This window comes from Uranotaenia lowii, chromosome 2 (assembly GCF_029784155.1).
Source record: "Uranotaenia lowii strain MFRU-FL chromosome 2, ASM2978415v1, whole genome shotgun sequence".
Classification (NCBI taxonomy): domain Eukaryota; kingdom Metazoa; phylum Arthropoda; class Insecta; order Diptera; family Culicidae; genus Uranotaenia; species Uranotaenia lowii.
Genome location: NC_073692.1, coordinates 297579013 through 297605178, shown reverse-complemented (window position 1 = coordinate 297605178; position 26166 = coordinate 297579013). Strand labels below are relative to the sequence as shown.

Genomic DNA, 26166 nt, shown 5'->3' with positions numbered 1-26166 from the left:
ATTGGAATAACCACGTGTGCACAATGATGACATCTTTTCATGTACTATATAAATTTCTATATTCTGCTGAGTTCAGAGGAACGTTTATTTTTTCCTTCGTTCGTAGATCGGTTTAGTTATCAAAAACGTAAATGTAAAGTTTTTAAAGCTTCATTCTGTTTCCAATTAGTTTTTTTCCCATTTTGCGGTTGCACATCACAGATTTTTATGACTAGGAAATTTTTGTGTCGTTAAGATTTGTTATGGGAGTGTGGGGGAAGACCTTAATCGTTTTTAATTTATTTGAGACTAGACTAAGTGTTTAAACTTATTGCTAATTCAGGTCTCAGGTACTCATAAAACACTTAAACCTAATTACACTCACACTATATGTACATTTAATATTTTTTTTATAAGACCACTTGATTTAATAAATTTTATTAATTTTTGTTCTGCTTCTTGGTTGTTTGCCAAGATATCTCACAAAGCACTTACTTTATTGCTAAATTTATTGTGAAATTAGGTGTGCCCAGCAATTTTTTGTACACTACCGTTCCAATCAAAAGTGTCCCATGTGGCTTTTGGGTCATTTTCACTTTTTGCTGGAAACGATCTCTTTTAGTATAAACTATCTTTCAATAGAGACCGTTGTGTTTCTGAAATTAAATTGAACTCTAACGCAAAGTGGCTGAAAGTTAAAAAAAAACCCAAACACTTCCAAACGCATAAAAACATTAGTTAAAAATTAGCACAACGAGCAGGCCGGCAGTGTTGACAGTCGGGTTCTTTGTCAGTCCCTCTAGGGAGGAACATTTCATAATTAATTCACAAATGGACTAGGTATACGCCAGGCGGATCCGGATCCCGAACGAGTTGTGTTTTTTTTTTCAAATTGACTAAAATAATGTTGTTTAATGCTCGGTGTTGACTCATTTATCGCCGCCGTGCTCTTTCCATGACAGTTTGGATGTGGGTTAGTTTAATGAAGCTACGTGAATCCGGAAAGTTGCTGGCAATCTGGTTTAAACAGTCGATAATTACTTTGAGGTTGGGCACGGTACATCAGAAGTTTTCACTGAATGATGTTTATTTAATCAATTATACATTATTAATGTATTTATCGTGGGGTAAAAGTAGGTTTTGCGATTTCCACAAACTGAGAACAGTAAAATTTAAAACTCTGGCATGGGTTGATAATTTATGATACTTCATTAATGATTTAGACAGCCTACATCCAGCTGTTTTTTTTCGTATAAATTGAACATTTCCCGAATATTGAGGTAGAGATGATTTCTTTCATAAGCAAACACTATTTATTAGAGCAAGTTCACTCGTGTTGGGAAAAAGTGGTAGAAATTTTGACACTTGTAGCATATTTTGAAAATTTTATCATGTGAAAATGTTTTCATGTAATAGGAATATTGATATTTTTGCATCACAGCATGCGAAAATAGAACACGTGTTGTAAAAAACTTGAAGGCCGAAGATCTTGAAAATGTTTTTGCGTGTTAAAGTTTTCAAATTGTGCTTTAAGTATTAAAATTTCAACCACTTTTTCCGAACACGTGTAAAAAGTTCTCTTAGAACTGAATTTCGTAAACCTGTTGAAGTATTGCATGAAAAGTAGTCATTCAATATCTCGCTGGGCACCCTGCAGTGGTGCCAATTGAATCAATTGTTTGTCAATGCCAAAAGACATACCCCTGTTAAACAGCTAATAACTTTTTTGCCTAATAAGATACGAAGTTACGGTCGTGGACAAAGTTGTTCAGTGGAAAATTTTCTTTAGAGAATTTATAAATTGGCACAAAAACCATCAGCAGGCTCGGTTGCACAGAAGGAACAATAATGATGATGATTTTTCAGTACAAAATATTCAATTTTCCCATACAAACCTAAAAGCGTTACTTAAAAATTCTGCAAAAAATCATGGATGAGTTTTGAACCAAAACGAAGCTTTTTAGACCCCAAAGTTTGGGAAATTTAAAAATGACCCCAAATCGACTCAGTCTTATGAACATACATATAGGGAGAAGTGTAGTAGGCGTTGGAAGGATCGGATTTTTTTCGCGTGTGTCAAAATCGTAGTCAGAGAATTCTTTTCCATGTTATTCAATAATAAGAAGAAAAGTTACATAGGACAGTTACCTTTAACAGTGGACCTTGAAGGCCCTCAAATTCCGATGCTGCTCTTCCCAGAATTTCCTAAAGTGAGTGAGTAAGTCTAACGAGGCAGATTGTTGTTCCCGCGGCCGGGTCTCTTACTTCCACTCCACCCTACAATAGGTGGATATCTCGGACGCAACCGTTTTGATCCATTCGTCAATTTGCTGTTCGGATCAAAAAGTGGTCAAACTAAAATTTGTGTAAATCGATTATTTGTTTATTAAAACACATTCGAAATATCTTTCTTTCTCATGATACTATGTACTCCTACACCATACACTGTCACGATTCGCTACTCACGGGTTGGCAGTCCGTTCGCCGCTACTCGTGACTCGAGGCCCACATTCGGCCTCTTGTCACAATTTGAGGCACAAGGGCCTACGCCTCTCTTCGTGACTCGAGACCCTCTTGACACGATTCGAGACGAGAACAACTCGCCTCTCCTCGTGTCTTAAGGGCCCTCTATCATTCCATCACCTGATCCAATTTGACACGAGCACCATCTCGCCTCTCTTCGAGTCTGGAGATACCCATCTCACCTAACTTGTTTTCCGTCTCGACTCTTCGAGATTCAGTCTAAGGCCCATCAACTGGGCGCCACATGTTTACGGCTCAAGGCCCTCTGCCCGTCGTTGGTCGGTCATAATCCGCTCGAACACTTGCTCGCCCCGCATATCGGGGTCGCGACTACCCGGTACGCGTGGCGACCCCTCCCTCATGGGACTGAGCACTGGTACCAAGGCACCCAGTCACACCACGTTTGTGCCACACTCGGCACGCAGCTCGTCGGCGGGCTGGCTGCACCAAGTATTTTTTGTTAGTATGCTACTCTGGGTTCATGGGTACAATTGGTCGACTCGTGATACTAAGTACCCCTACGCCATAAAGCCCACCTGGAGCCTCTGGCCATAATTCCCATCCGGACCTGCAACGAAGGCTGTACCCGTGATGGGAGACCATACTCACGCAAAGCGCTCAACGGAGATACTCGTTTATACGTACTACTTCAGCATATATACCCTGCCTATTGTAACGATTCAAGACTAAGGACTTCTCCTTTGACGACTCGAGGTCCGGCCTTTACTCGTAACTCGAGGCTCGCTTGGTTGCGCTCTGTTCGAGACCACTGCAAGAGACCAATGACCTCTCCTCTAACGACTCGAGATCTTGGCTCCGCTTGGTTTGGCACGAGGCCCTCTCCTCTTTGCCCGTCCGTGTGCCGAATCTAGAGCAGCTTAACCTGGACACGCGTCTGTCACAGCACACGTCCGGGGTTTTACGAAACTACTCGGATGATTCCCGGCGAAGACGTCTGTTTTGTTTGATATTCTCCGCCAAATAAAACCAATCCTTGAAGTTTACTGTGGGGTAACTGAAAGCTACAAAATAGATTTATTTTAATACACGTTTTGTGAAGTTAATTCCTACACCATCTCGAGTGACTCACTCGCCGAGGACGTGAAGTAACCCTACCCGAAAGTATTTCGCGGCGTAAATACTCTTCCCCCTATGAGTTCAACTGCGAAGAAGGTCAAGTCTTTTCCCCGCAGCGCCCGTCGTAGGGAGCGCGTTCTACTCAGATACTCCGCAGCAGTGGAGATATCCTACACAACGTTCGCGTCCGGTTGCTGTACAATAAACTTGTCTGCCTTGGCGCAGGTTTCTTCGTCCTTTACCACGCAATTAAAGTTGGCCAACAATGTCGTATACAGCTTCCGAGATCTCGGTTTTAACGTAAGGTTTTGCTTATCGCTGCGATTCAAGGGCACTACTTCTTTATAAGTCGATAGTTCGGATCTTTTTTGGCATCATACACGATTGCAGACGATATTTCCAACTTATTTGAGACATCTCTTCTGTTCGACATTGCAGCACGATTGCAGCTCCCGGCTTTCTAAATCCTCCAGATTCCTAGTTGACAAACGTTCCTCGAACACTTTTATTACTTTTATTTTCACGACGCATGTACACAAGTTTGATTCGTAGCTCCTCTTACTTGGACGCCATTTTGATAACTAAAGATCTAATGTCAAAATCCAAATAGAAACCTCATTCTTGTCGAGATTTGTCTAGTCGAAGCAAGCGTGCAATGGGAGGACGAGCCAGCGCCGGGAATCCAAAGGAACGTCGTCGAGCCAGAACCGTGTGAGGTTGTCGGACCAGGAGCCTGGTAGGTCGTCGGACCGGGAAGCCAGCTGGAGGTCGGCAAGCCAGGAGACACAGGAGGGAGGTCGTCGAGCAGGTGCTTTGGAGGGTAGTTGGTCCGGAGCCATTGAGAGCGGACTGGAATCACTGGCGGTTCGTCGTGCCGGGAGCCATGGAAGGTTGGCGGGCCGGTGCCGTGGAAGATGGTCAAATTGTAGACCAGTTGGTGGTCGTCGGACCAGGAACCTCTGGTGGACTCACGAGCCGGGAACTACGGAAGGTCGTCAAACAGGTGCCATGGGAGGTCTTCGGACTGGAACGCCAAGTGGAGGAGGTCGTCGGGCTGGAGCCACTGGGAGGCGTTAGGCCTCAGGAGGAGCGTCGAGGCGGAGAGCTTCGATTCGCTGCGAAGGACGTCGAGCCGTGAGAAACGGTATCGGTTGCAACAACAGGTTATGGGCCCAGCACTAGTGGAAAGGAGGAGAAGCGGAATCAACAGTGGACAGTCATCCAGCCAGGAAGCCGATGGAAGGACAACGAGCCGAAGCCAAGGAAAGTCAACGAGCCGGGAACCGTGGAAGGTTGTAGGACCAAGAGCCATCTGGAAGGTCGTCGAACCGGGAAGCCAGGTGGAGGTCGACAAGCCAGGAAAACGATGGTCGTTGGACAGGTGCCAAGGTCGTTGGGCCTAATCCATTGCGAGCTGACCGGAATCCATAGGAAGGTCGACGAGCCAGAGGAAGGTCGTCGTGCCATTGGTGAGGCGTCGGGCCAATAGGAGAGCGTCGAGCCGGAACCAAAACAAGGTCGTCGGGCCGGAGCCACTGGGAGGTCGTCGAACCGGTGCCATGGAAGGTCGTAGGGCTGGGACAACGAATGCGGTCGTCGAACCAGAGCCACTGGTATGTCGTCGAACCGGATGCCTTGGAAGGTTGGCGGGCCGGTATCATGGAACGTGGTCAAGTCAGGATCCAGGTGGTTGTCGTTGAACCAGAATCACTGGTGGACTTGCGAGCGGGGTACCACGGAAGGTCGCCAAGCCGGTGCCATGGAAGGTAGTCGGACCGGAAAGCCAAGTGGACGTCGTCGGGCTGGAACCACTGGGAGGCGCAGGCCTCAGGAAAGGCGTGGAGACCAAGGGATGCTTCAAGCCGCAGGAAGAGCGCCGAGGCCATAGCCATGGAAGGTCGTCGGGCCAGAGCCATTGGGAGGTCGTCGGACCGGAAGCCATTGGAAGTCGTCGTGCCAGATCCCGGGAAGGTCGTCGAACTGGTGCCATAGAAGGTCATCGAGTTGCAAAAGGAGCGTGTTCCGGTGCGTGCGTTGAAGAGGAGTAGCCCCATCTTCAAGAGGAACCGCCGGAGGCAGTAAGCAGTTAAATGACTGTGAATGTGTATGTTGAAGAGGAGTGTCGAGATTTGTCTAATCGAAGCAATCGATGGGACGAATAACAACATACACATAATGAATAAACAATTAGATATGTAGCCATAGGGATGGTTTTCCTATAAATAGGATGTTAGGATAGTAAATAAAGTATTCCAGTTTCTACCCTCAAGTAGTAAAGTCTCTCCTTTCCACTGCCCAAGTGCTGCACAACAATTCTACATGCAAAAAGCTGCAAAATGAGTGGTGTTCAGTTTTTTTTATATGCATGATAAGAAAAAAATACGGCGAATTTACCACTTTTTGATCCGAATACCCTTTACCTCAATGTCATCTGCAGATGATCCATGGATATCAGTCCATGATAGTTGTAGACTTAAAGGAAAATTAATTGAAAAAAGGGGAAATTTATTTACAAATCTAAGCAGCTTTTTTATGCAGAAAAAGAAGGTTGTCGAGGATTGCTTTTTTTGTTTATAGACTGTTTATATTGCCGTAGTTATGAATAATGATTTTGAGGTGAGGATGCGTATTTTTTAATTTCTGTAAATTAGATCAGACATATTCAAAAATCAACGATCGTCAAACTATCGTTTTGGTATAGCCATTAACACCACTCACTAGAAGCTTTAATTTGATTTTTTTCTCTGTTTCTGTCTCATTCTCGTTTACACAGCTACAGCAAACAGGTGAAGGCATACTATTATTACGACCGTTACAGCCGCAAATCCCAGTGGGAGCATCCCATCGATGTGCTCTACCGGCAGAAGGTAGCGGACGCACGGCAGGCCCTCGTCTCATCTCTGGACCGTTCGGATTCCACATCCCTGGCGGATTCCGGGTTTCGCAGCTTGAAGTCTTCTGGCGCTAGCAGTCACATCACCCCCACCACAAACAACAACAACAATAATAATAATAACGGAAGTTATACGCAGAACAACAGCAGCAGTGGGGGCAGTGGTGGAAGTGGAAGTGGTGGAAGTGCATGTGATAAATGTGAGGTCGGTTCTCCGGCCGGGGCCATCGATGGTGCTGGGGAGGATAGTGGGTTGTGTGTGAGGCTTGACCAGCGGGTGCTTTTTGTGACTGGGGTTAATGTTACGGGAGCAGAGAAGGATAAGGGAGCGGAAGAGGAAGGTATCGAAATCGGGAAAGAGGTTGGCGACGAAGAAGAGGAGCAGGAGAGTGAAGATTCGAATAAGGAAAACAACAGTCAACAGTTGGGGATAAGGGAAAAGAGTGGGGCTGCTGGAGATATTGAAGGTGCAATGGCTATGTCACCGAAGATTTCATTCAATTTGGGTTCCAGCATGAGGGACCGGATGGATACGGGTTTCTCTAAAGGTATGGTCCAAGGATTTACCATCACAGGTACCGGTTCCCAATTTCTGAAATCAAACAAAAAACCGGAATTTGACAGCTTGGATTTCGGAAAGAAGGAAGAGGTCAAAGGTATACTGAGGGATTCGAGTTTGACCTACATACGAAACAAGGGAACGCCAAACGAAGATTCTTCGGATGAAAGAAAAAGTGTGCGGTTCGATATCGATTTGAATGCAGAGTTAAAATCAAACAAACTTGAAGCTGTTCGTGACGATTCTTTAATAAATTTCGAAGAATTGGCAGAAGGTTTTGAAAATGAAGTCGAAGAAGAGGAAGAAGTGGTTGAAGGTTCGGATAAAAAATCATCCAGTTCCACTGAAACTTCCGAAGGAGACTCAGACGTAAGTGAGGAAGTGAATAGTAAAGCCGAAATTGTACAAGAAGTACCAAAGCGCAGATTCTCTGTTGAGAGGGTCAGCGAAGACTGTCTGCAACACTTGAAGGATTCCATAGTGGAAGAAAAAGAAAAGTACAAGACAAAGCTAGAAGAAGAGCTGAACAGTTTGAGGATACTGGAAGAAGCAAACATACAAAATGAGCTCGGAAAGGAACGAGCCCGTTTGGAAGAACAATTAGCCATCGAGAAAAATAAACTGCAAGAAATCCACCAGAAAAATATTGAAGAAATTAAAGAATTTTATCAAATTAAGTTGAACGAAATCAAGGCTGATTATGAGGAAGAGAACGACAAAGAGTATCGAATTTACAGGGAAACACTGCAAGAAGAGTTTGACAGACGCGTTAAAGAGGTAACGGACGAACACAAGGCAACAATGGCAACACTTCAAAAGAACCATGACGAAATCGTCGAAGAACTTGAACGCGATTTGAAAACGGAAGAAGAACTTCTGAAAAAGGAACATGCCACAAATTTGAATGAAATGAAGATAAAATTAGCTCATGAATTAGAAGTTGAAAAACAACGTATGCGAGAAACGGGTGAAGATCGGCTGTACGAAAAAATTCGCTGTGAGAAGCGACTGTTGGAGGACAAGTACAAATGTCTGAAGGAGAAGTACACCCGGTTGAAAACGGATGTTCGAATTTCACTGGAAAGGCGGAAGAAGCGTCGTGAACAGCAGCAGCAAAGTTTACTCAGCAATAGCTATGAGACAGATGATCGCACACATTCCAAGCCCACGAACCACTATCCTTATGAAACAAAATCCAGCACTGCTGGGCCAACGTCCCTTATGATGAACTCGGAGAAATCTTCGATTAGTACACCACCACCTTCTGCTGCTTCAAAGCGTTTCCCTGCTAAAGGACCGTACATGATGGAAAATAAAAATAAACTGCTCCATTTCAACGGAAACGGTCACCAGGTAGCTTCCTCTGCGCCGACAGAAGCACGCAAGCCTTTCATTTTAAACAACAACCGGCTTCAGAACACCGATGAAACGAGCCAGAGCGAAACAACCTATTCCAAGAACTATTTCCAGATTCGAAACATATTTGCCAATGTGCGGGACGATAATTTCAGCTCTGACTCGGAATTCGACAAGAACCAGGAAAAAAACACACCGATGTCCCGCCAGAAACGTAAACTTTTTACCAAAACAAAATCTGCATCGACTTCCAAGCTGAACTCTTCGAAACACGATCGCGAAAGACCTTGCACTCCGGTGGAAAACCTGCGAATTCAGTTGAAAAAATTGGAAGAACTGGAAGATCAAATTCCGGACTGTAACATCGATGCGCCCTACCATCTGCGTTATCCGTTCAGCGATATGGAGAACAACGGTGGAAGCACGGAGTTGGATTTCTTCAAGCATCGCATCCTTCTCGAACGTGATTCAGTTATGCGCGCCAAAGAATCACTGCGGGCCCAGAAAAATCTATTCAAATCCAAGCAAAGGGACATCTCAGTGAAACACACGGTCAAGAACAAGCACACAATGGATCAAATATTCAATGTAAGTTTTATTCAGTTTAGTTTTCGCCCTCTTATCACTTGAAAGACCAACCTTGATCAAGTAGGTCTCAAAAAATGGAAACAGTTTTAACTGTTATTTATTGGCAAGAACGGATTTTCACAAATTTGGTTTTGTTGAATTACCTGAAGTGTCTTGTTTTAGTTAAAAGAACTTAATCTTACTCTAAATCTTAAAAAAAAATAGATTTGAACTCGCTCATGTCAAAATTATAGCAAATGTTTCTATCACGCCCTGAGAGCCGAATGTGCCCTCATTTTGTTTAACATAAGGTGGTACACAGCAAAAATGGGAGCACAAATTTTCATACATGGTTAGCAAATTGATGCCTCATTTTGTGGAAACTGGGGCCCTAACTACACCCCGTTTTTTTAGGGCTGGGAGAGAAAAATCATGCCGGTATAAGGCATCAATATGCTTTCAAAAATTACGAAAAACATGGTATCGTTCAAGTCAAATTTGGCCGTTCCTTGCTATTCATGTATGAAAATGTTGCTCTCATTTTTGCTGTTTACTACCTTATATAATAAAAAAAATTTCGTGAAAGTATGCTCGGAACAACAGTTCCTTTAAAGGGCGCCTGGTTTGTTGATTCAACATAAGGTTAGAACTTTAAGGAATTCTCGACAGTGTTTTTATACTTTTTCACCACTCACGCATAGTGTTTTCGGTATAAACAACTGTTTTGTCAGCTCTCGATTTCATAATGATGGATTTTAGAGGAAACTGAGAAAAATAATTTTTGCCTGGCTAACTTGAATCTCGAATATCTCGAAAAGGCATCAAAGCATGGATCACATTAAATCTGGACGCATTAAAAGGTCTATCTCGGAGCTATGTAAACGAAATAAAAATATTTTATAATCAAAATGTAGGGTTTTTATTGCAATTTAAAGGAAAAATAATAAAAAAATTATTCCGATGTTTTTTTTTTAATGAAATTTCGAACTTTTCGTCGAGTACCACTCACCATAGTTTGGACACCCTATTCACTGACTTCAGCGGCCATTTTGTTCTACAATCTCTTCATCTCTATTGCATCCCGAGTCGTCCTACTATTTTTCTTCATCTTCTGCTTGACAATTGCCCAAAATTTTTCGATAGGACGGAACTCAGGGCAGCTGGGTGAGTTCATGTCCTTTTCGACAAAATCCACCAGTTGGTACGATACCACTGTAGTACCTCTTTGCTGTAACGGCAGCTTGCCAAATCTGGTGAAAACTTTACTGGCCCTTTAGATCTACCCAGCAAACATTTTTGTAGGTATATTTCTCAACAAACTTTGCTATACGTTTCATATACATTATAAAATCATCTTATATAACTCGAAAAAACAGCATTTACGTACTAAAGTGGAGGCAATATACATACATATTTTTAACTTTCGGCTTAAGCGATAAGAGTTGTAAAAATTGGACGATATACAACACCTTTTACCGTACATCCTGACAGTATGCAAGAGAGCGCAAGTTTTGCTCTCAATGCATGCAAACCGTTGGCAGCGACAATATTTGCTGCTTCTCTCATTGGCCAGTTTATCCAAATGGACCCTCTAATTTTTAGAAATCTGGTTGCACTGCTTATCGCAAAGAGAACAACAAGGTTGTTTTCTCATTTGAATCCCGCACGCGGGAGACAAATTTACAAACATGGCGGACTTTTGTCATATACGAGTCGGTAGACTTTAACTAACCATTTTTACGACCATTTACTTGGTTTGGTAGGAATTACGATTCGCATTAACATTGTTAACGAGTTGAGCTGACATTTCTTATGCGATGTTATGTTTGCTGGGTAATGTATGTATGTATGTAAGGTTCCCCCATCGGTAGCATGGTCCAGCCTATGTCTGTGTGGCTTGGCCTTCGAATTTCTTCTAGGGCTTCCACAGCCGATGGTTCGTCGAGGGAAGTCATCCAACCTTCAGAGACCTACAATGGTTGGCAATCCACTCCGCTTGCAATAGTCTCTTCAGATTATCCCCAGATGCATTCCCTCTGAAATATTTATTATATATAGTTATTAATAATGAATGAAACACATCTTACCTGTCAGAGAACATCCGAGAGAAAGTCAAATGCCACCAAACGATGGGCAACCTGGGGACTCGGCTCTTGAGCGGCAGTTAGTGACGAACTCTTATGTAGATCGGAACCATTGTGAGTTGTGTGTTAAGCAGCGGAAATAAATAGTTTCTATAGAGAAGTCGCGAGTGTGCATTTATTCAGAAGACAACGCAGTTCTCCCTTCCCCTGGTGGATTCTACAATTGGCAACTTTTGGGATTCGAACCCAAAAAGTTTTCTTGCCGATACCGGGAATCGAAGCCAGAACGCTAGGGTTACCAGACTCGCGCCAGCCGCGCGCTAGACCACCTCAGCGCTTCGCTTATTGGTCCTTTAGATCTAATGTACGAAAAAAAAACTTTTTTCAGGCACTCCTCCTTGTACATTTTGGAGTCCATGGTCTTGTTTTTCACAAAAACCGGGGTTTTTCGTCCGCAGCTGCAAATACCTTGCCAGATCAAACACTCTCTTGCAAACTTAAACTTAAACTTGGCGGGGATATCACCCCGACCAGTGGTTTTGTAATATTTTTGGCCAGGAAGCTACCCAAAATCCATCTTCACGTACGTTTCGTCATCCATGAGGATGCATCCGTCGTACTTCGTTAGAACCTTGTTGTATAACTTCCAAACACGTCCTTTGGCTACTACATTCTGCTGCAATGTTCGTATTGGTTGCTTACTGGCCCGATAAGATCGTATTCCTTCGTGCAGACGAATCCTTCGGACAGTGCACTGGTCGGCATTGAATTTCCTGGCGATGTGATAGTCCGACTGCCCTGGGTTTACTTTGATCGTTCTCAACACCTTCAAATGCAGTTTCCGATCCTTAGTTCCATTATGACGCTTGGTATCAACCTGCCGATCGAGAATATGCATCTCACGATTTTATCAGTCTATATCCCAAATAATGAAACCCATGCCTCTTTTAAAACGGAATTCGAGAACATTATCCACTCATTGTCTCACCCCCTACTAATTGTTGGTGATTTCAATGCTCACAGTACCACCTGGGGTGATAATCGTTCTGACAGTCGTGGGCGACTCAATGAGCAACTCACCGCCGAAAATGCGCTCGTCATTCTGAACTCTTTTGAACACACCTACTTTCACCTCTCCAACACGGCACAACCAGTGCAATTGACCTTTCCATGGCTTCTGTTTCAATCTGCAACCGACTCTCGTGGCAAGTGGAAAACGACCTTTGTAGCAGCGACCATTTTCCGATTCGAGTAATGTTTAATATTCCACCAAAAAAGCAAAACAGCCGCCCTCGCTGGCTAGAAAACCAAGCTGACTGGCAGCTGTTCGAAAATACTTTGCTCGAAATACTTCCCCATAATACTACACCCAATTTAACCACAATTACCAAAGCGATTGTCAAATCGGCAGAGACTAGCATTTCTCGTACTAGTGGAAACTATCACCGTAAAGCCGTACCATGGTGGAACAACCAAGTACAGCAACTGATAAAAGACCGACGACATAAGTTGAGATATTTACGAAATCTTGCACCAGATGATAGAATGCGCGCCGATGCTCTTAAAATGTTCCAAGCCTCCCGCAACGCTGCACGCCGCGGGATAATGGAAGCCAAAAAAACAGTTGGGAAAACTTTGTCGCCTCTTTCTCATCAGATGCACCGACGTCGATCATGTGACAAAATTTTAATCGTTTTTCGGGCAAACGAAAACCACCGAGAATAGTACTTGAAATTCCAGGTGGAGTAACAAATGACCATCAAGAAATTGCAGATTTCCTTGGTGACCACTTTCAAAAAATGTCAGACCAACCGCAACTGCCTTTCCCTTCCCCACCGAAAACTAACCGACGAAATCGGAATGACGATTCTGAAATGGGAAGAAAATTTTCTATTCAGGAGTTGTTCGTTGCAACCAAGTCCAAAAAAGGCAAATCCGTTGGACCTGACAATGTCAGTAACGAATTGATCCGACGCCTCCCGATTGCAACAAAAATGCAACTGCTGGACTGCTTCAACGAATTGTGGGAGAACGGAGTTTTTCCACCCTCCTGGAAAGAAGCTATAATTGTACCAATAGCAAAGGCTGGGAAAAACCCAAAAAATGCTGAAAATCACAGACCAATACCACTCACAAGCTGTATCGGTAAAGTAATGGAGCGTATGGTAAACCGAAGGCTTGTTCAGTGGATAGAAGACCGGAAGTTGTGGAGCCCAAATCAGTAGGCCTTCAGGAAAGGGAAGGGGAACAATACCTTACAGAACTGGAAGCCGCGTTGGACACCCCCTTTGAAAATAAACAGCACTCAGAGCTAGCCTTACTCGATCTTAGCAAAGCGTACGATCTGGCACAAAGAGCACCGATACTCACAACTCTAGCTAAATGGGGTATCAGCGGAAATCTGTACAAGTTCCTGCAAGACTTTTTAACCAACAGATAATTTAAAGTACTTGTCGGCGGAACTCTTTCTGAATTGAAAACGCAAAGAAATGGAGTACCATAGGGATCAGTCCTTGCTGTTACGCTTTTCTTGATCGCTATGGAGACGCTATTCGTAAAAATTCCTCGTGGAGTGCAATCCTTCATTTATTATTATTATTATTATTATTTTTTTGTTTCGATTATAGTCGTTTTACCATCTTTCATTCTTGGCTTGAAGTTCAACCAAGACGGTTGTGTTTTATAAGCGGTTGTCGAATAAATAGATAATTCTAATAGTACTACGAATCGTCGCGAATATCGTTCGTTCGCGATGTCTCGACGCGAAAACACTTTTCGCATCGATTTTGCGAATATTCCTAAACCACCACTTTTTGAAGAAATTCATAAATTCATCGGGCAGCAGCTCGAATTAACACGTGACGATGTCATCATGATCCAGCCAAGCAAACGCCACGCTTGTGTCTTCGTTAAGGTCGTTGACCTCGAAATCGCCGAAAGAGTTGTTTCTCAACACGATAACAAGCACGAAGTTGTGATCGAAGGTAAGGCCTACAAGCTACGTATACTTATGGAAGATGGAGGTGTGGACGTGAAAATCTTCGATCTTGCTGAAGAAACGCCAAATGAGGACGTCTTGAACTCTCTTGCACCATATGGTGAAGTCATCTCAATCCGCGAACTAATGTGGGATGACAAATACCTCTTCGGAGGTCTCTCAACTGGTGTTAGGCAAGCACGAATGATTCTCGAGAGAAACATTCCTTCGATCATCACGATCGACTCCCAAGAAGTAGCTATTAACTACAAGGGACAAAAACAAACCTGCTCACACTGCAACGAGCTCGTACACACTGGTATACCCTGTATACAGAATAAAAAACTGCTGGTGCAGAAAATGGCCGCAGATCAACAAAAAATGTCCTACGCTAAGGTTCTTGCAAATCAACCAAATGTACCACCAACGGTAATAAATACCGACGCACCAAAATTCACAACACAATCTACACCATCAGCTCCAAATTCGAAACCAGCTCTTGTTCAGATGAAACCATCGAGTCTTCAACAAACCACCTCCAAAAACACCTTGATGCCACCACCACTCACAAGACAAGCTATGCAGAAATACGAGAATGTACAACGAAAGTTAGCCGATGGGAACGAAACCGACGAATCTGGAACATCTACCGACAGCCGACGCTCCAATAGGAACAAACCGCTCCCCAAAAAGAGCCGACAAGACGAGAGACATTTGGAAATTGCGTAAGTATGGATACAGTTAGTTATAACTTTGCTACTGTAAACATTAACACAATTTCCAACACCAACAAACTCAATGCTCTTAGAACTTTTATAAGAACAATGGAACTAGATATAATATTTCTCCAAGAAGTCTCTTCTTCTGAACTCTCCATTCCCGGTTTCAATGTCGTGTGCAACGTAGATCACTGTAGAAGAGGAACTGCCATAGCCCTCAAACAACACATACGATTCTCACACATTGAAAAGAGCCTAGACAGTCGTCTTATAGCTCTACGAGTGAACAACACAACACTTTGCAACATCTACGCTCCATCCGGGAATACTTTCTATAGAAATAGAGAGAACCTTTTCAATACAACACTTCCATATTACCTCCGTCATCGTACAGAGTTCACAATACTAGCAGGTGACTTCAACTGCGTAATACGTAGCAGAGACGCAACCGGTTCCAATAACAGTCCAGCTCTCCAAACACTGGTTCAACAACTACAACTTCTTGATGTATGGGTACAACTATCACCTCGAGAGACTGGTCACACATATTTATCGCACAATTCCGCTGCAAGACTTGATCGTATTTATATTAGTCCTAACCTTCGACACAACCTTCGCAATATTATTAACCACGTCGTTTGCTTTTCCGACCACAAAGCAGTCACAGCTAGGATTTGTCTACCTTCTCTTGGTCGCGCTCATGGACGCGGATACTGGAGTATACGACCACATCTACTAACCGACGAAACCATTGAGGAATTTGAGACTCAATGGCACTTTTGGACTCGCCAAAGACGAAACTTTGCAAATTGGACTGAATGGTGGGTTCAATTCGCAAAGCCAAAAATTCGAAAATTCTTCAAATGGAAATCTAACATCGCGTTCAACCTTTTCCATTTTGAACAACAACGTCTGTATTCTAACCTTGAGCGAGCGTATGTAGAATACTCGCAAAACCCTTCTTCAATATCCACGGTTAATCGGATAAAATCCAAAATGCTCCTGCACCAACGGCGTTTCACCGAACTTTTTGTACGCACTAATGAAGATTATGTGTTCGGCGAACCACTATCCGCTTATCAGCTTGGAGAACGTCGTCCGAAAAAAAACAGTGATAACAAAACTACAAAATGATCAAGGGAACTTGATCGAAGATTCTGAAGAAATAGAGTCCACTATGTTCAACCATTTTCGAAGCCTCTATGCAAGGGGTTCACCAAACGGAACGGCGCAGGATCGCTTCACATGCAGCAGATTAATACCCGACGGAAGTGAATCGAATATCGACAGCACGAACGAAATCACAACACAGGAAATCTGGACTGCAATAAAAACCAGCGCGCCGCGTAAAGCTGCCGGACCGGACGGAATACCACGAGAGTTTTATCTACGAGCCTTCGACGTAATCCACCGCGAGATCAACCTCATACTGAATGAGATTATGACTGCACCCGAGATCCCAAATCAATTTGCCGAAGGAATTATAGTGTTGGTGAAGAAAAAATCTAATGATGATTCACTGAGATCCTATAGGCCTATATCGCTCTTGAACAACGACTACAAAATGTTCTCACGAATCATGAAACGTAGACTAGAAAGAGTGATGTTTGAACACAACATACTCACTGATAGTCAAAAATGCTCTAACTCGAACAAAAATATTTTCCAGGCTACTCTTTCTCTGAAGGATCGCTTAGCATGTTTGATAGAACGTAAACAGAGAGGAAAACTGATCTCGTTTGATCTAGATTCTGCATTCGATCGGGTATCTCACGAGTATCTACGAGAAGTTATGCTTGATCTCGGCTTTAACATCAATCTGGTGAGTATTATATTCAAAATGTATTCACACTCATCATCAAGACTACTGATTAATGGTCACTTATCATCATCGATACAAATTGAGAGATCTGTTCGTCAAGGAGATCCGCTCTCGATGCATTTGTTTGTCATCTATTTACACCCTCTTCTTAACCGAATAGAAAATGTATGTAGTAATGACACGGTAGTAGCCTACGCTGATGACATCAGCGTAATAGTAACATCGCAGGACAAAATTATGCGAATACGTGATCTATTTTCAAACTTTGGGCTGGTTTCTGGAGCGAAATTGAATCTAAGTAAAACCACTGCTATTGATGTGGGATACATTAATGGACACCCCATAAACGTTGAATGGCTACAGACTAGAGAAACTATTAAAATCTTAGGTATCACTTTTGCAAACTCTATTCGAGTTATGATCCGACTGAACTGGAATACACTGTTATCTAATGTCTCCCAACATGTATGGCTTCAATCAATGAGAACTCTAAAACTCCATCAGAAGATAACGATTCTTAATATGTTTGTCAATTCTAAAGTTTGGTATGTTGCCTCGATCCTTCCTCCAAATACAAGACACATCGCTAAATTAACGTCAACCAGTGGAAACTTTCTTTGGAGAGGTCACTGTGCAAGAGTTCCCATACAACAACTAGCAAGAAAAATCGAACATGGGGGTTTAAATCTTCACCTACCAGATTTAAAATGTAAATCTCTCATTTTAAACAGACATATTATGGAAATTGATAGCATACCATACTACAAGTCGTTGATCGAAAATTCTGAGCCCGCTCCAACAAGTCTTCCGGACATAAAGAATATCAAACAGATCCTACCTACTATACCTCTTGCAATCCAAGAAAGGCCATCAGCTAGAGCAATATATCATCACTTCTTAACCAACACTGATCTTCCAAAAGTGGAACGGAATAATAGCAACATAAACTGGAAACGGATTTGGCGTAACATTTCATCTCGTCAACTGTCTCCTGATCAAAGAGAAACCTTATTCCTGTGGGCTAACGAAAAATCACCATGTCGACAACTGCTGTTTACCATGCGCCGAGCAGAGGACGAATCTTGCCTGCACTGTGGATTCCAGAGAGAAACTATTGAACATAAATATCGTGAATGCTCCAATCTAAATCGTGCTTTCGAATTGCTTCAAAGAAAAATATTTAATACTCTAGATAGAACAAGATCTTTGAGCTTCGAAGAACTCATTCATCCAGTACTTTCGAATATAAACAGACAAAATAGAATAAAAATATTAAAACATCTCAGTACCTACATCAAATTTGTAAACGCAAGTGAAAATAGTATTGATATTAGTGCATTAGATTTTGAAATGAGTTTAGACATCTGATACGATTCTGTAAATAAGTTTAAAATTCTCAATAAACTAACTGTATATATATATAAAAAAAAAAAAAAAAAATCTTTATGGCATTCGCGACTTTATCAACGTTGCAGTTGGCGGATCGTTATTGAAAAACTTATCCGGTACAACTGTGTTCGATGTTTTACTCTTGGGCTCGAACTCGCGGACATCGACTCAGGAGACAACAAACTTGCCAACTGAGCTATATCACAAGCCCGATCCTTCATTTATGCTGACGACATAGTTCTATTAGTATCAGGAACACAAGTTAAAAGAATTCGTAAAAAATTACAAAAAGCTGTAACCAATGTAATCGATTGGGCTGATGGAACTAGGTTGAAAATATCATCGGAAAAATCTAATATTCTCCATATTTGCAAAAGAAGACGGCACAAAGAAGTCCAGCCAGTAACGATAGATGAAAAAAATGTCCCGGAAGTAAAAAAAGCGCGAATTCTCGGAGTAACATTCACGAAAACCGTCAACTTTTCGTCTCAAATATTCGAAACCAAAGCAGCACTAGAATCCCGTTTAAACCTTTTGCGTTCGATTGGTGGTCGTTCTTACGGTGGCCAAAGAAAAACCCTCCTAAACATATAGCATATGTGAGTCGAAAATCTTTTACGCGATTAACACCATAGGGAGAAAAGGCATCAACTCGCTCAAACCACTCATGCCAAGCTACAATGCTGGTATACGTATTGCAGGCGGAGCCATGCGAAGCAGTCCTGTCCTATCTCTTCACGCAGAAAGTGGAACACTGCCATGGCAATATCGCCTAAATAATTGAACGCATTGCAACAAACACCATACGCATGCTAGAGAAACCACATGGTACAACAACTCCAGCCTCAGAAAGGTCCCTTCAGGCTTTTCAAACATTAACTGGAAAACCTACTTCCACAATTGCTCGATCTAGTATGGTGTGTACGCGACCATGGAATTCTATCAACCCTAACATCGATTGGTCTATCAAACATAGGTTCAAAGTAGGAGAAAGCAATCAAAAGGCTGTTCAATTGTTCAAAAATCACCTGGAACAACGTTACTCAAACTTTCTCAAGATCTACACCGATGGATCAGTTGCAAACGGTCAGGTTGGCTTTGGCATATCATGGAACAATAAAGAGCTTTTCTACCAACTTCCAGAAGAGTGCACTATCTTTTCCGCAGAAGCTATGGCAATTCTACTAGCTCTCAAGAAAATAGTGCATAAATCAAGATACTCAGCAGTAATCTTCTCTGATTCAGCCAGCGTTTTGACGGCAGTGGAGTCCGGAAAATCGTTCCATCCTTGAGTTCAGGAGGTAGAAGAAAAGCTAAATAAATTCCAAAGCACTTTATGTTGGGTCCCGGGATACGTAGGCATTGAAGGGAACTGCAAAGCAGATCAATTGGCGGGGAAAGGAAGGAGTGGAACTAGAATGTCAGTCGAAATTCCAGCGCACGATAATATTACATGGGTGAAGTCAGAGATAAGATCGAAATGGGAAGAAGAATGGCTTAGTAATCGGGAATTATTTTTGAGAAGAGTAAAAATCAACACTCTACGTTGGAACGATAGAAGTAACCCCCTCAAGCAACGTGCCTTGACAAGGCTTAGGATAGGGCACACGATTCATCGGCAGCTTTAAACATTACGAGCTAGAACAAACTAATGGTATTCCTCAAAAGTGCAAAACTGTTGAATAAACTGTAGAATTAAGACCAAATGTACACACTTTCTTAAGAGGAAGAATGACCAAGGTGGTTGAAATCCTCTATTAATAAACAAAATAGAATAGAATAGACGAAGATAGCAATGGTGTCACTTGTTTACATTAAGACAAGTTGCTTACTTGTGGGAGTAGCCTACTTTGTCAAACAATTTCAATGCCCTTTTAACTGGTTGCTATGTAGGTAGGTGGGAAACCACTTTAAAACTAAAAAAATAAAAATACAAAAGTTGCTCCTTCATCTTAATATTCAGCTAAAAGCAGGCTTGGCAAAAGTCATCGTCATGAGGCGTGAAGCTGTGACTGTGAAGCCTCTTGGTCCGTCAAACTCAATTGACTGTTCCTTAACGACCAGTCACTTCGTTTGCCAGTCATTCATTCCCCAGTCATTTGAAGCTAAAAGAATGACCTAGTCAAGCAATCGCATTCAAACGACCGATGACGAAAAAGAAACGCATTTATTATTATTGTTGCTCCTGCCAGCAAGCCGAAGACGACCGAAGACGAAAATAAAAGAATTTATTATTATTGTTGCTTCTGCCAGCAAGCCCGTTTTCGGTTTTTTATTGCTATTGTTGCTCTCTGCCAGCAAGTCGTTCAATTAGTTGTACCTGCCGTCAGCAGCCGATCGAAGTGTGAAGAGATTTGCCAGTCACTCTCAGGAGAAATTTTGAGGAGCTTCGCCAGTCGATGATGGTGAAATGTTGATTTTCGTCGTGCTTTATCCGTCATGCGAGTAGTGAGGCTCCGTTAATTGAGAACAGTGCCAGTCGTTTGATGAAACAAAATTAGTCGGGTCAAGCGTGACGGGCGAAATTTACCATCACTGGCTAAAAGTGCTAAAGCTTTTTTCGATAAAAAAATTCAATGGTGTAAAATTTGAAAAATCCGTTTCTACTGAGATACAAGAAGCAAGGTCTGACAAGCTTTAAGTTTTAATCACACAGGTACCGTATCCTTTACAGGAAGAAAAGGAGCTTACCGAAATGGAGGTATCGCTGCACCGTACCCGGGCCCTCCTCGGCGAGAAGGTGATCCGTCTGCGACATCTCGAGCGCTCCCTCCAGAAACTGTCCGAAAAGGAGCGCCCTCCACTGCCCGAAGCCATCGAGATAAACATGAAACCCAAGGAAACTCTCAGCGATCTGTCGTCGTACTCGAGCTCCGGGTTCAGCAGCACCGATGTTCCGACCGACCACGGACATATCCGGCATCCGTTCATGGCGAGTGAATCAAACGATACGTACAAGTACTTGGAACACTTGCACGGAGAAATCCAGGAAATTTGGAACATCTTGAGTGAGTAATCCTTGCGAATTGTATCCTTCGAGGGGTTTTGGTTAAAAAAATGATTTTTTTTTCAGATCCAGGGCACCAATCCAGCAGCGGTGGATACGAGGAGCTTGACTATCTGAACAATCCGTCGCATCATTTTTGCGACATTGTCATGTCGCCCAAGCCACCGACGGCGATTGTTTCCGGTCTGGGAACCGGATCGTCGCATCATCATGTGCCGCCGCAGAAGCAACCTTCGCAGCTGCACCAGCAATACACGGTCAATCTGCTGGAGAAGGCACGGGAACTTAAAAACTGGCTGCAACAGGCCAAATCGGAGCATGAGATTTTAAAGAAACAGTCTTTTGGGTAAGCTGGTTGGCGGAGGGGTTTCCACGACGTTGGGTTTCTTGATGCTGTTCAAAGTGGTTTTGCAAACAATTCCAACATACTCTGAGCTGTCGGTTAAATTTAGCAAGAAATCAGAACTGTGTGAGGCTATTTGAAATTGATTTGGACTTATGAAGGACTTATGATATTATTTTCAAGATTTTTATAGTATAATACATAACATTTAGTTTAGTACAGTTAAACTTAAATTTGGGGGAAAATTTTTTGTCGTGTGTTACATTGGAAACAATGAAACCAAATAAGATTGATAAGTAGTTGAGGCTTTGAAAAAAAAAAAGAAAAAAAAAGAAAGTTTCCTTCCTCCAGAGGAAGATTCAAAGGATGTGAGTTTCAATAGTCCTCCTAATCTTAAACTATTGACAAACCATCAAGTGATTCGAAGAATAACACAGATTTTTAATTGAAATAATAATCATGTACACCTTGATTCATGTATTCGAACTTATTTGAGGAGAAAAAATCTTCTGTCAAAATTGTGATAATCTTTTTTATTGAAATTTAATACTTCGACTCTCTGGAGCCACTTTTGTATTTCATTTTAAATATTTGCTATTGTATCGTTTATTCTGCAACTAAGAGTGTAGTGATATTTTATTATCAGAAAAGGGGTAGGCTTAATAGCGGCACGTTATCCAAACAAACGGGAAAATTGTGCCTAAGCTTCCTTTTTGGTCAAAACGAGCAACATATTTTTTCCGGGTTTTTAAATGAGATTTAGGTACCCGGGTTTTGATCAAGGTTTACTCCATTGATAAGAAAATATGGATTTGTTGGATTCCAACAAGCTGCAAGATTGAAAATGCCCTTACTAAATTCAAAATATCGTTTGTACAATCAATTGTAAGTTTATATTTTCTAATCCAAATATGAAGCTAATTGAAGATAAAAATGAAGATGAAGATAACAATTTATTATCTAAAATCATATAACTTTCTTGTTAAAATAAAGAGATTGGCAGTATTGGACGGAGATTTTGTCAGTGTTGCTAGTTACTTTTCATGAAAAAGAAAGCTCTGTTTGGGACGTTATAACTTTTTACGCTACCCCTGCCGCTTTGTGGTTATCGGCATGTTGTAGCCAGAGATTTTTCCAGTAAGCTTTATATATTGGAATTTCATTTCCATCGCATGAGAACAAAACCTTCAAGCAAACAAAAAAATGACATTTTCCGAACAAACTTTCGAGTTTTTTCATACAAATTTTCAAATCAAAACTTGGGTACCTAAAATTCTTTTGTTCGTTCAAAACGGAAGCTTTTGTGACTACAGGCGTTTAGAAATTCGAAAAAAATGTTGCAATTCGACACACCCAAATGGACAGTTCTAATCAACCTGAGTTCAGAAACAGGGAATGAAAACAATAACTTTTGGTTTGACTAGGTATTACTCTTGGATTTGATACTTGAGGTGTGTTGATAACGTGCTTTTCTGATTGGAACGATATTTTTTAACAAAAAGTTTTACTGGGGCCTTTTACTTGAATGTTTTTTTGAGCTGATTGTATCCGGTTCATAAATTTATGAATTTTAGTTCGAAATTTTGGCGAAATAGTTGCAGCGACTGAACTGTTACAATTAAACCTTATTTTGGTAGAGGGAACTGGATGAATCTGCATCATTCAAAAATTCACCTCTCTGGGGCCACTTTTTTTTGAACAGCTATTCGAGAAGCTCAGCCGAAGTCCTCCCAACCGAATTGTGCAAATAATACTAAACAGAATAGTGTGATATTAACGATTAGATACATTCGGTGTTGGTAGTTTCAATATAAAAGAAAAGCAAAAGTTGTTGTGAGGAATAAATAAACTTTAGAAAGAAAAAGAAAACCTTTAATAAGAGAAACGGATATTCAAAAAAAAAAAGTAATAAAATCCTACCATTTCCAACGAATTGACCAATTCATACTGTTTCTGCTGCACCATCACCATGTAATTAATATTTAACATTTTTGAATCACTCTAATCGATTTCACCAGTCCTTTTAATTCGAGAAAATGTACCCACTCATGAGACTAATTAAAATTAAACAAAAATCAAAATTCAAAACTATACTTCTTTCAACTTTGTCCAATTAAATTTTAAAATTGTGATTCTCAAATTTTTAAATACCAATTACTGTAGGGAGGTAAGGTGATGAGGAAATAATACTGATAGAAAATCTACCATGGTCGAAGGTTTAAGGACGTATCATAACAGTAGAATAAACAGAATAAATACTCAATAAAAATCCCGTGATATCGAGGCTCCAGCAGCAGAAACAGATATAGATAACTATATAGTTACCGAACCCAGATTAAATAATACTCGATTAGTAAAAACAAAATTTCAACTCCGTTCCGTTGTATCGAGCTCAAATAAAGAACATGTAACCGATTTACCAAAAACAAAAAGATTATTCAATATGTACAGAAACGATGGAACTTCTTATGATTTTACACACGCGCTCGTAGGTTGAACCGAAATTTGAAGGAAACCGGAAGAATGACTGATTTGCAAGCTAAATAATCGATACCATTGGAAGCGATCATCTGTGATTTTCACCCATTGAAACGTTTCGAAGTTTCGGTTATTGTAAAGTAATCAAAATTTGAAAGAAAAAGATACAAACACATCTAATAAATACATTAAATTCCATCCAGATTATTCCGAATTGGGTTCTATCAGGCCGTTTACGACGTGGTTTAGGTCATATGTGTTAAATATTGAAATCAACGTGCGTGTGTCATTTTGCATCAAGAAATATTGGAAATCAAAGGGTTTACCAATCAATCAATCAGTTGAATGTTATGTGAAATTTATCTTACTAACATGGAAAGAGTTTGATGTCGAAAGAATAAAATAAATTCCCAAAAAAGAATGGAATTACTGGTCCAAAAGAAAATGTCGTTACTTTTTTTATTCTCTAAAACAAAATCGTGTCTAGTGAACCCTAGGAAACCCTATTAAAAATTTAGAAATATTTATTCAGCCACTATAGTAAAGTGAACGAAATACTGCATTAATCGTTTAGCAGTTCAATCCAGGCTCTGACAGATGTAGGACAAAATAAAATCACTCAAATATTGCTATATTATAAGCCACTACTCAGTGTTGTTTTGAAAACGCACCCTTGATAGTTAATAAATTTGGTTAACTGAAACAAAAAAACTTCATTGCTGATTCTTAAACTTTCGAATAAACAAAAAATAACTTATGCATGTTTATTTTTTGTAATAAAATAACAATTCAAGCAGCGATTGAACCATTTTCTATTGATGAATAGAGAAAAAAAAAACGGACAAAACTGTAACATCTCAGAGCGATGGAAAACCTTTATAAAGCATATTTAAATCAAAACCAAAACAAACATAAAGTTGAACGTCAAATCACAGACTTAAACAATACTATTAAAAAAATTAAATTAAAAGAAAAAAAACAAACAAATTTTAAAACAAACATACAAAAGCAGCAGAAAAGCGTTTTAAAACGATCGACATTCGCTCTGACAGTGATATGAGCGGCAAGCATTAATCAACAGAACCGATGATTCAACAGGAAAAAATATATTCAAACTTATAAAACGACAACTCAGTTTCACGATAAGGAGAGAAACAACAATGTTACACAAATACAGTTTAAAATGGTGCGTTTTTCTTGTGGAACAGCGAAAGAAAAATGTCCATACCGTTCTTCATGTGCAATTGCAATCAATGCAATGTTGCAGTTCACAATTTTATTTTTTGAAATACACTGTGTCTCTTATCAATTTAGAAAACCAACGAGAGGTCGTGTTTACCAAAAAGAAAAATGAGAATAATTTCAATACTTCAATGTTAAAAAGGAAAATGACGTTTTTTCTCACTGAGACTATTGCTAAATTCCCACCCGAAGAACGGGTCACTGATTTCTTTTTGCTTGGGTACTGTCAGTTTGATCAAAGAATGAATAATTTTTTTTAGAGGCTGTATATGTCACTTTTTCTATTTGTCTTAGCAAAGTCTTCGCCAGGTATATAAAGCAAAGTCTTCGCCAGGTATCATATCAACTAACGACCCTTTAGTAAACAAAGAGACGAAATGTCACGATTGGAATTTTTGAATTTTCTGTCAGTGTCATTCCATTTGAGCAAAACCAAGCAGTCTTAAAGGCAGCCCTACAGCAGGGTTGCAAGCTCATTATTTCAAAAGGGATCAGATTGCGCCTCTTTGTTTACTATAGTTTCTTTAATATCAACCTGTATACACATCTCAGTTGGCGATGGAAATCCCGTGCTAAGTGTTAGTACAAGTTTTTTTTTGTAAACATTGTACCATGTCAATTCGTGACGTCAGTTGTATTTTCGAACAAACAGCCATCATCGCTGTACAAGCGAAAACTAGAGAAAAAAATCATTCCCAACTGCTGTTTACGATTTTCGCCTAGGATAGATAAACATCCTGGCAAGTGACATAGGCTTTGTTTACCTTTTTACTTTTTGAATAACGTGTTTTGCAGGGAGGTGGCAATCTAGTTCTTCTTTTGAACAAGAATCTTTTTCTTTTTTTCTATCCATCGGGAGAGACGTTTATGGTGTTTTCCTCTCAAAGCAGTGCGAAGTCTCAAAAGTCAAAATTTCAACCAATGAGGAATCAGAATGATTGATGTGTTAGTGTGCTATCAACCATACTTCTCTAGCATTTGACATTTAGTTCGGGTCCTTGACAGCAAAATGTCAGGTTTGTTATGGGCCCACAAAATCGTGGGCCCGTAATTTTGATGGTTGTCAAATTCAATGACAAAGGATAGGGATGCCATCTCCCTGGTGTTTTGTAATAGTGTGCGTGTTTCTTCATCACCTTCTTTGTACCACA

General features: G+C 41.0%; 1 protein-coding gene across 3 annotated transcripts in view; it reads left to right on the top strand.

Annotated features, from left to right (window-relative positions):
- Positions 1-24737, top strand: part of LOC129743754 (centrosomal protein of 164 kDa) — a 71302-nt gene extending 46565 nt beyond the window's left edge. For 2 of the 3 annotated variants that reach the window (XM_055735898.1, XM_055735896.1), the window contains exons 4-6: positions 6353-8975; positions 20602-20953; positions 21019-24737. In XM_055735898.1, the coding sequence (XP_055591873.1) occupies positions 6353-8975; positions 20602-20953; positions 21019-21302 (3259 nt within the window). In that variant the 3' untranslated portion in view covers positions 21303-24737. The remainder of the gene's footprint in view (positions 1-6352; positions 8976-20601; positions 20954-21018) is intronic. The other variant, XM_055735899.1, reaches the window with a different exon arrangement.
- Positions 24738-26166: the final 1429 nt, after the last annotated feature.